General features: G+C 37.8%; 1 protein-coding gene across 23 annotated transcripts in view; it reads right to left on the reverse strand.

Annotated features, from left to right (window-relative positions):
- The window catches only part of MEIS2 (Meis homeobox 2), a 358,946-nt gene that overhangs the window by 271,914 nt on the left and 76,150 nt on the right, over window positions 1-10,882 (reverse strand). For 11 of the 23 annotated variants that reach the window (XM_060262594.1, XM_060262601.1, XM_060262591.1 and 8 more), the window contains one exon: window positions 6,042-6,143. The exons of the other annotated variants lie outside the window; for them this stretch is intronic. In XM_060262594.1, the coding sequence (XP_060118577.1) occupies window positions 6,042-6,143 (102 nt within the window). The remainder of the gene's footprint in view (window positions 1-6,041; window positions 6,144-10,882) is intronic. 23 annotated transcript variants of the gene reach the window in all.

Below are 10,882 nucleotides of genomic sequence, written 5' to 3' on the forward strand. Positions count from 1 at the left end.
TTAAAACCATTTCACCCACTGGTTGAAGACAAAAAGTGTAAAAGCAGACAGATGGACATATGTAAATGCAGTGCCATTTCACTCCCCCATCTCTAGCAAGTTAGTTTAACAGTATATTTTAACAATGTCTTCTCTGTTCATTCACTTTGTTTAGCAAATAATCAGCAACTGCCTAGTATTCTGCAGGGGCAGATACACAGACCATGTTACAATTAAGACTTTACACTCCACTTAGAAGGCATGAATGCTGAATTCTGCTAACAAAAGAATGCCACATGGGATGATTTTCTTACATAGATATCTTTACTATATATGAAGGTACTGTCAAGTTATCTTGTATAATTTGTTTCTTTTACACTTACTCTGGATAAATCATCTCTTTATTAAAGTGTTTGTGTGTATTATATATATAATCTTTTTAGTAAAAGTGTGTGTTTGTGTGTGTGTATTCTGCAGAAGTAAAACCCATTAATGCCACTTAAAACACATCCCCTTCTCAATAAAACAATGGAATTTAGGTTACGTATTTTTTAAAAAAATACATATTACATAATCAATAAAATTATTACTTAATGCAATAATGGTTAGTATATGTGTCTGATAAATACACATGCAAGTATCTAGTAGATATCTTAAAGTTCTTCACAGTATATTGTACTAACAGTTGTCTGAGTATCCTAATGATTCATTTTTAGTGAACTCTCAAATGCCCTTAACTACAGTTAATGCTCAGGTTTTATTAAGCAGAAGAGCAGGGACAAATGCCCACTTAAGTCCCAGCTCTCAAATTCAATTCTGCTTGCATGGCACTGCCTAATGCTAAAGCTTTTAAATGTGCTATTTGCTTCCCCTGTGTGGCATTTCTACTAACACAGAGTTCACAGTTTTTAGCCCCAAAGACAGAAGACTGCTATCTTTGAGCTATCCAAAGAATGTGACAGATACTATCATTGCTGCAGCTGCAACACAAAGAAATAGAAAGAGCGAGAGACCAAAAGGAGGAAGACCATAGTGATCAGATTACTAACATCGTTAAAGCCTTTACCAGAATGTCATTGAAACAAAGAATAAAATAATAGTCAGAAATCAAGGGTACATATTTTTGAAACTATCTCATTAAGGGTCCCAAACTTCCTTTTCTTATTCTACTACAGGGATGGCCAAACTTGCTTAATGTAAGAGCCACATAAAATAAATGTCAGATGTTTGAGAGCTGCAAGACATGAACAAATATTACATACATGTTTTTATTCAAACTCTTGTTTCTTTGCACAGAAACTCTTGTTTCTTTGCACAGAAAGATACATATGTATGCACTTTACAGCATGACCATGCTAGAAGGAGACTTTTTTAAAAAGACCACAAAACAGGGGATAACAGTCCCCATAAGACCAGCATAGGGAAAAGTTAGGGAATTACTTTTTGGCACCAGTGGGAGAAAGAAATACATATGTACTATATAAATCACTGGCCACCATTTGCATCATTATGCACCTCTCTTTGCCTTGACACCAGGGTTAGTAAATACAGCTCATACAAGAGCTATGAAACTAAGGGGGAACCCTGAACTGCCCTCTTTAATTCTGTCCCCCCCTTCCAGTGCCTGCTTCAGCTCTTGCATTCTCTTTTCCCACTCTAGGTCTTCGCTCTGTGGTGGAGGAGAACTTGCAAGCCTGCCTATTGCCCTTTCCTTCCCTGATTCATACATAGTGGAAATAGTCACCTACCTATGGGTTAGCACTCAGAGGCTGACTGAGGTCCTGATGCTAAGCATGCTTACTTGCATTAAGTTTCTCCTTGACTTCTGGGAGCCACACAATAGTTGTCAAAGAGTTGCATGTGGCTCCTGAGCCACAATTTGGCCACCCCTGTTCTAGTATATCTCCCACTGACTTCTAATGACACTTTTACTCAAATAAAGATAGCAAGCTCAGAGCATCATCTTGCACAAGGATATGAAAATTCAACATCTAAACAAATACACACTTCTAGCGGTTTATGGTGATTTATTGCTCAAAAAGGCAACTTGGCTAGATTACAGGTTTCCACACATCAGTTGCTGCTTTGTGTTGTTTATTTGTACTTTGCTGCAACACAAATATGGATGTTTTTCATACCTAACTGGGAATGATAAATTAAGGTGGTTTCTTTGCTAGAGCAGTTAATCTCAAATAATTATAAATGTAAATATGTGCTCCTTTTGCATTTGAGTCAAGGCAACAATGTAAACAAATCTACTGATTTCCCAGTGATATCTTTAAATTGTTTTATCCTGAGATAATTAAGTACTGATTATTTGCTCTGATTATTTGCACTATTTCATTCAACTATCCTCTTGTAGGTAGAAGAAGAAGAAAATATCTGATTTATATCCCGCCCTATACTCAGAGACTCAGAGCAGTCACAATCTCCTTTACCTTCCCTCCCCGCACAACAGATACCCTGTGAGGTAGGTGGGGCTAAGAGAGCTCTTACAGCAGCTGCCCTTTCAAGGACAACTACAAAAGCTATGGCCGACCCAAGGCCATTCCAGCAGGTGCAAGTGGAAGAGTGGGGAATAAAACCCTATTCTTCCAGATAAGGATCTGTGCATTTAACCACTACACAAAACTGGCTCTAGGTATGTACATACAGATAGATGAATAGATATAGATGTATGTGTGTGTGTGTGTGTATACACACACACACATGTTTCATGGTTCAGTTCTGCATAATTGCTTCTTTGATATAATAATTTTAATAGGAAAATGCAATCAAATGTTTAACAAAGAATCTTAAAAGTTAGTTAAATTTTTTCAAAGGTTTTAAGACAAGTTTTTTCATCAGCAGTTTTAAAGAATAATTTTAGATAATTTTTCAGTTTAGTTAAAATTACTTCAGTAAGAGCTCAGTTTTAAAACTACGCTTTGATTAAGATTTTCTGTTGTCATTCTGATTCTTGGTCAAAAAATTAGAACTATGGAGCGGGGTCCAGACCAGAGGCATCAAATGTGCAGCCCTTGGACCTAATTTGGCCCCCTGGAGGGCTCCTATCAGACCCACAAGCAACTGGTCATCATCTACTTCCTTCTTCCTCTCCTGTTTCCTTGAGTCGCCACTTTTGTGTTTCTCCATGTGATGCAGCTGAGCAAAGCAGCCTCCAGCTCATTCCCTCTTCCCCCCTCCCTTTTCCCCAAGGGAGGAGGAGGAGGAGGGAGGAGGAGCCTTAGCCAGTGGAGGAGCTTGGCTCTGTAGCTCTACTATGTGATTGAGAGAGCCTGGTACAGCTAGAGCTGTCTCAATCAAAGCTCAAGCCAGGCTCTCTCAATCACACAGCAGAGCTACAGAGCCAAGCCTCTCCATTGCCTGATGCTCTTCCTCTCTTGGAGAAGAGGGAGGCTCCTTTGCTCACTGCATTGCAGGGGAGAAACACAAAAAACGCCTTTAAGACCAACGATTTTATTTAAGGTGAGAACTTTTTGCTTTGCTACAGTGGGTGTGTGGGTGGTTGGGTGGGTGTGTTTAAGCTCATTTTGCCAGGGCTTTCCTGGGTGCAACTGGATCCCCTCCCCGTTTTGCACTGTATTAATGCCCTCCTTATCCAGTCTTTCACAGTAAGAAAGCAACGTAAACTATTTAGATGAGGAATAACAGCAAGCCACCAGTCCTCTTTGGATCCAGGCATTGGGTCATGGAGCCTTTTGCTTTCTTCATGTCTTTGCTCTTGGTTTCAAAGCACAAACAGTCTTCAATTGCAGGCAAAGCTGGTAATTAATATGATACCAGTAGCTAGCTAGTTCATGCTTGTATTGACCTCTGATGCTGCTCCTGTACAAATATGTACAGTATGTATCTTTTCAATACGAATAATTGCTAACAGAACTGTATTTTATGAAGAAAATGTTTCCTTATTTCATTTTAATTTTTAAAAAAACAATTATTCAAAAGGAGAATTATGCTTTTCAATGTCTTTCCTACAATCACTGGAGAATTAAACAATGGAACATTTTAATGAAGACCAACTTGCAACAGAAAGCATTGTTAAATGTGCTGTTAGGTAGAATTGCCAACTTTTGTTATATCCATCTCTGTTATAGTGCTACTGAATATTAGATAATTTTTTAGATAATTTGGCAATACTGGCAATACTGCTGTGGTCTATTAATATTCTCATTAGATTGTTCCATTTTAAGGTTTTATTACACTGGAATAAAATGTTAAACATCTTAAAATGGCATGTATGAAAACTTTGTGCAACTTTTACAAAAATGGAAGTTTATGAAATTAAGTTCAGACATTTGTTTCCTTTATTATATTATGTTTTAAAAGTTATTCATAGGTTTCATAATTTATTAATTTAACAATTTATTAATTTAACAAGAATGTAAATCTGCATAGGTATGAGAACAGTAGCACATCTTAAGACACTCCTGAAGTAAAACAGAAACTATGTATTAATCGTAAAAATTTCTAGAATGATAAAGGGAAAAAACATATTGTAGAACAATATACTATTGATCTTATGCTGTCTTTCACCTTCAGGCTTACCTCAAACACCTATATCCCTGAAATGTTGACTATACAGGTAATAACAGCACAAAACTGTTTGAATTCAGCAGTGGTGGTATGAGACTACTACCACAAACCATTGCTGCTGAAAAAAATGTAATGACAGTGCATAACAGACAGCTTCATTTGGGGATACATAATATTTTTGATCTTGCAGATACCCTCCACTAATGTAGTGTTTTCTACCTGTACAAGTGTTTTCTTTCACTGACACAAAAAGCTCTTCCATTTTCAGCAAACACAAGAGGATCTGCCACTGCAGGAGGAGCCCCTTGTACCAAAGCAAAGCACTGCTGTTGTAGAACAGTCCCACAAAATTCAACTCCAAAGCCCCATTTCTGTTTTAGAAATTATTACTGTATGTTAACACGAGCCTGAAATAAAGATGATACTATACAGTTTTAATAAACAAATGCTATATTCATGGATTTAATAGCCATGAACCACAACCAAAAAGTATTCACTAATTTATCCATCAGTTCCAGTACAGGACAGGACAGGCAGCTAACCCCCAACAAGCATTATGCATATCTTAGGAATGCGCATTTCAGCAGCTATGCAATGTGTCAATGCTACAATTATGAGGCTGGGTAACAGTACTAACAGGGAAAGGCTGGTGGACAGAGAGGAAGATCCCCATGACTGGAGCAATTGCAACAGCCTCCTGTTGCAGGACCACAGTTCCATATCACCTTGTTCCTATCAAGGCAAGATCTAGACCTGACTTGGAGTTGTGACCACTGCAGCCAATCACACAGTAATCTTGGTGGCTATTATCACAGATTTAAAGGATGTAATTAATTGTCATAAGTCATGAGAATGTTTTGAGATCTGTCAGTTGCACGGGCTGGCATTCTAGGGGGTATACGTGTGATTCTTTTGTTTCAGCACAGCATAATAGTGGGGGATGGATCATGCCAAGCAAACTTTCCAAGGCCCCCTCTCAAGATGTGTTTAAAAGCATGCACACACAGAGAGTGAAACAACATTAGTAGAGTGGATATTTGTCCCAGCCAGGTCCTTTCATATGCTACAGCTACACCAAACTTAACAGGCAATTCAACTAGTTTAAAATATAATTTGACCATCTTTTTCCCAGTCTGATCAGGGGCTCTATTCCACTCTTTTTAGGAACTAGCCTCCTACAAAATTGTTATTTTTAAGTGGTTTGTAATTCTTAACATAGAACAAGGTTTGAATCCAGTGACACCTTTATGACCAACAAAATTTAATTCTGGGCATGAGCATGCACACTTCTTTAAATACATGTGTAAATCATAGATAGAAGCTAGTTATAAGAAGGCAAAGCTGGTGGTTGTACATTAAGGAAGAAGATCTTATGATCCAGAATTTTGTTTTGGGGGATGAGGGTAATACTGCCTGTGAACCTGCCTTTTTCCATTATAAAACAGTGTTCAGAAGGTGTTTATTGAGAACATGTATATATTAAGGAGAACACAAAATAACTCTGAATTTTACATGATCTTACATACCATAAGAGCTCCAACACCTATGCACAATGGGGTGGATTAACTCTCTGGGTGCTGCAGACATATTTATACACCTCCTCCTAAAGTGTTCATTTGGCTGGCAGTCTGGAAAATGCCAGAATGTGAAGGGTTAAGTTGGAAACTAATACTCGTTTGCAGGTTTAACTTCAACCTTTTAAATTTAAAATATTTTTTTTGTTTAGGAAGTACATTGTTATCCAAAAGCTACTGAAGTAAATGGAAGACATTTTATTGATTCAGACTCAAGAGATAATTTGTTACATAGTGAATAGACTCTTCTGTACAAAATACCAATAGGACAGGCCTAGCAGATGAAAACATGGATTAGACTGCAAAACCTCAGTTTAAAATAAAGACATTTAACAGCAAATGGTTAAGAGGGAAAATGAGAATGTTTTCATTACTAACAAAAACGTGCTTCATTGGTGACAAAATATAGTTATTTTTCTTGATGCACATAAACCACTGGCTTGAGGACAGGGCAGAGAAGAACAGTAGACAGCTTTGCTTAACAGGCTTCAATAGGATCTCATCAACAGCCATTCTCTGGAATGGCTTATGACTGGACATTTCCTACTTTACATTGAAGTTATCTGGTTCTTTCAGTGATTTTAGAAGAGAAAAATAGGAACAGAGATCCCTGACATGTTCTGGCCTAACTTTGAATAAAATGGTTGAGAGGAGCACAACCCAGACAATACATTTGGAAGTGGTGGTAAATGATGGATTCAACATAGAATTAGTTCTATGTAAGTCAACTGAAATCAATAGGCTTAAATACACTTATCTTCATACAGAGCTATGGCCATCAAGAGGACTGTTTTCTTCATGGTTCCCGCATAAGAAATAATTTCGCTTTACCGGGAAAATGACCAACAGTGTAATCCTAAAGTTATTCTCATCTAAATCCACTGCAGTCCACCAGTTTAGAAGAGCATAACTCAGTTTAGGATTGCACTGTAAATAACAAAAACTAATGGGTGGTGGTGGTGCAGAAATGCAAAGAACTTTCAGTTTGTTCTGTTGTGGGTTATCTGAATGAACCTGTAGATTGTTTTGTAATTTTTAAAAAAGAATCTAATATATTTTCAGCAATTTCAAGGAATTATAGCAATGAAATATGTTACATTTCCTCTTTAATCAGTTGTTATATACTAAGCCTTTATATTGAGACATCATATATCTTTAAATATCATAAAACATACATTAATGTTATGGCTCTCTTTCCTAAATTTCAAGGAGGATAAATACATGTTTGTTTCTGAGCAACTGTTCTGCAGGTTCAGAAGAACTCATCCTTTTGCTATCATCTAAGCCCCACCAATCAAGTAAGAGTTTTAGCTAAATACGTTGACACAGCAAATTTCCAGTTCATGATCACTCTAGGCAAGGGAGCTATTCAACTCAGTGATAAAGTCAGTGAATGTACTCTTGAGAAGATAAAAAATTAAGAACCAGCTGACTTCACACTATTTCACTGCTGACCCAATAGAACAGAATTGCAATGCTATGACTCCAGCCAGGAAACCACAGAAGTGATCAACTCCATGTTTTAACTATATGACTACTGGCAGCTTTTACTTTCAACAAGAAAGAATGTCTGAATAAAGATGAAGTTGATAAGCTATTTCTCTGTTTTTATCATATTGAAGAATATTTTAAATTATTGCAATACTGAATTGACATGATAGTGATGTCACAGATATATAAAAGCAGAGTCAGGGTGCTATCTGTACCATACAGGAGATAGTTAGGGGCTGTATAGATTTTTCCCTCTAGATTAATGTTCTGACCCTAACACTCTAGTAATTTTGTCAACATCAAATGGAAGATGATATAATAAGTATATCTTGCACTAGGTAGTGGTGAATTAATATTTTATAGTAACACTTAGGTATTGCATCAATAGCAGATGCATTTAAAACACAAAAGAAAATACATTCTGATGAACTTACATAAAGTATTTAAATATCTGCTTTTATAGATCTGTGACATCACTATCATGTCAATTCAATTTTACAATAATAACTCCCCCTAACTATCTCCTGTATGGTACAGTTAGCATTCTGACTCTACTTACTTCAAGACACGACACAGTTTAACCCTTTTACTTCATGTGGTTATTATTTATAAACTGTTGTGAGAAGACTGGGCTGGAAACATTAAGTACTCTAGCAAGTACTTGGATGGGGGACCTCCTTGAAATTCCAGAAGTCAGTAAATGGGGGCAGGATTTATTCAGCCACCTCTCTGAATACCCTCCAGGCCCCCAATAAGGGATCAGTCCCACAGGTCACCATGACTTACAGGTGCATATATGCACACATTCATGCATGCACATATTTTTTAAAAATACAAAAATATGAAAAAAGAAAAGCAAATATTGAATAATATCATATCTTAGGCTGGAGGAAATTCAGTTTAAGGAGCCTTCCTCTAACTTTATCTCCTGTTGGCTTTAAGTTCTGATTAGTGCAGTTGTGGGAAACAGACCAGTGCATTTGAATTGATGATATCTAGTCCTACTGAAGGAAATGGAGGTATTACCATGCAATCAAAACTGACAGAAACTGTTTCTACAGGTGACATCCTACACATACCTACTTGGGACTAAATACCAGTGAAATAACTGGGAGTAATTTCTAAGCAACCATGGAAAGTATTGTGTTAAGAACATAAGAGAAGCCATGTTGGATCAGGCCAATGACCCATCCAGTCCAACACTCTGTGTCACACAGTGGCCAAAGAACAGGTGCCATCAGGAGGTCCACTAGTGGTACCAGGACAGGACACTAGAAGCCCTTCCACTGTTGCCCCCCAAGCACCAAGAAAACAGAGCATCACTGCCCCAGACAGAGAGTTCCATCTATGCGCTGCAGCTAATAGCCACTGATGGACCTCTGTTCCATATGTTTATTCAATTCCCTTTTGAAGCTGTCTATACTTGTAGCCACCACCACCTCCTGTGGCAGTGAATTCCATGCGTTAATCACTCTTTGGGTGAAGAAGTACTTTCTTTTATTTGTTCTAACTCGACTGCTCAGCAATTTCATTGAGTGTCCATGAGTTCTTGTATTGTGAGAAAGGGAGAAAAGTACTTCTTTCTCTAGCCCATGCATAATCTTGTAAACTTCTATCATGTCACCCCTCAGTCGATATCTCTCCAAGCTAAAGAGCCCCAAGTGCTTTAACCTTTCTTCATAGGGAAAGTGTTCCAACCCTTTAATCATTCTAGGTGCCCTTTTCTGCACTTTTTCCAATGCTATATTTTTGGAGGTGTGGTGACCAGAATTGTGCACTTTACTGCAAATGAGAGTGTGCTATTGATTTATACAGGGGCATTATGATACTGGCTAATTTGTTTTCATTTCCCTTCCTAATAATCCCCTGCATAGTGGTGGCCTTTTTTATTGCAGTCTCATACTGTCTCAACATTTTCATTTCTATCAGTCCAGTCTCCCAAATTGCTCTGGTAACATAATCACATTTAAAATACATGGACATTTCAACAAAAAGCTTGTATTTGGGATGGCAGTGGTGGCCAGCACCCCTGATTCTGCAAGTACAGCATTAGTGTAGAACTCAGTGGGACCAGCTGTACTCCACCCTTTGTTATTTTAGTTCATGATGAATCCTACCATGTAAGATCTAGGCCATGTTGACATTGAAATCCTGTAGGCTATTCATATATCCAAATTGAACATATAAAGAAAAATGGCATCACATAAAATTGTCTAGGCTGACTTAGGAAAAATAGACTTGTACCAGCAAAACGTATTTTGTACAGATGCCAAAACTTTTTGTATTAACCCACTGGGAAAAAACTGTAGTTCCTTCAGTTCTAATATTCATAATCAGTGAGGGTAGAAACCACTGGACCCAAATTTCCACAAGTTCTGGACTTTCTTCAAACCTATTAAAATGTTCTCAGTATGAAAGTTGTAATGTGTGTGTGTGTGTGGGGGGGGAGGCTGAATGTCCACTGGGCACTCCATTATATCCTATGGAGACTGGTCTCCATAGAGTATAATGGAAAATCGATCTATGGGTATCTGGGACTCAGGAAGGCTGGTTTTGAGGTAGAGGCAGGCACCAAATTTTCAGCATAGCATCTGGAGCCTCTCCTTAAATCACCAATCTTTCAAAAAGATTGGACCAAGGAGGCACAATTCTATGAGCCCCTCATTATTTCTTATGATAGGAAGATATTTAAAAGGAGTGCAGTCCCTTTAGATGCAATGGCCAGAACTCACAGAGTTCGATTGTGCTTGTCACAACCTTGCTCCTGGCTCCACCCCAGAAGTCCCCAGATATTTCCTGAGTCAGCAACTCTAGTGAGGGGATATAGAGTCAGGCTAACTGAATTTGTCAACAAGAATAGATGCATGATGCCTGAGTTATTCAGTGCTAAAAAAAGCAATAAGTCTTGGATTATATTTACAACATATGAAACCATTCATATAGAGCACTTAATAAACAACCATATGCATTGAGGCACCCTTTTAAAAGTTAATAAAAAGGCCCTAACTTCTTTTATTTCTTATAGAAATTATTAATGTAAATGACAGGATTTTAAAAGCATCTGAATCAAGGAAATGGCTAAACCACCTCTCCCTTAAGTGTGCTTTCCCCTTATGTGACATTGTTCAATAAATTTTAAGGATGGACCTATTTTTGATGGTTTACAGATTAAGACCCTGATCAGCATCTCCCCATTCATTGCTATAGAATCAGTCTGCAAATGTACAAGTTGTGCCCTGAAAATTTAAAAAACCTACCCCACACATCCTAATTGGTCCCACAGGGTACTTAGGTGCTACGAA

The sequence above is a fragment of the Heteronotia binoei genome, chromosome 21, assembly GCF_032191835.1.
Source record: "Heteronotia binoei isolate CCM8104 ecotype False Entrance Well chromosome 21, APGP_CSIRO_Hbin_v1, whole genome shotgun sequence".
In the NCBI taxonomy this organism is placed as follows: Eukaryota; Metazoa; Chordata; class Lepidosauria; order Squamata; family Gekkonidae; genus Heteronotia; species Heteronotia binoei.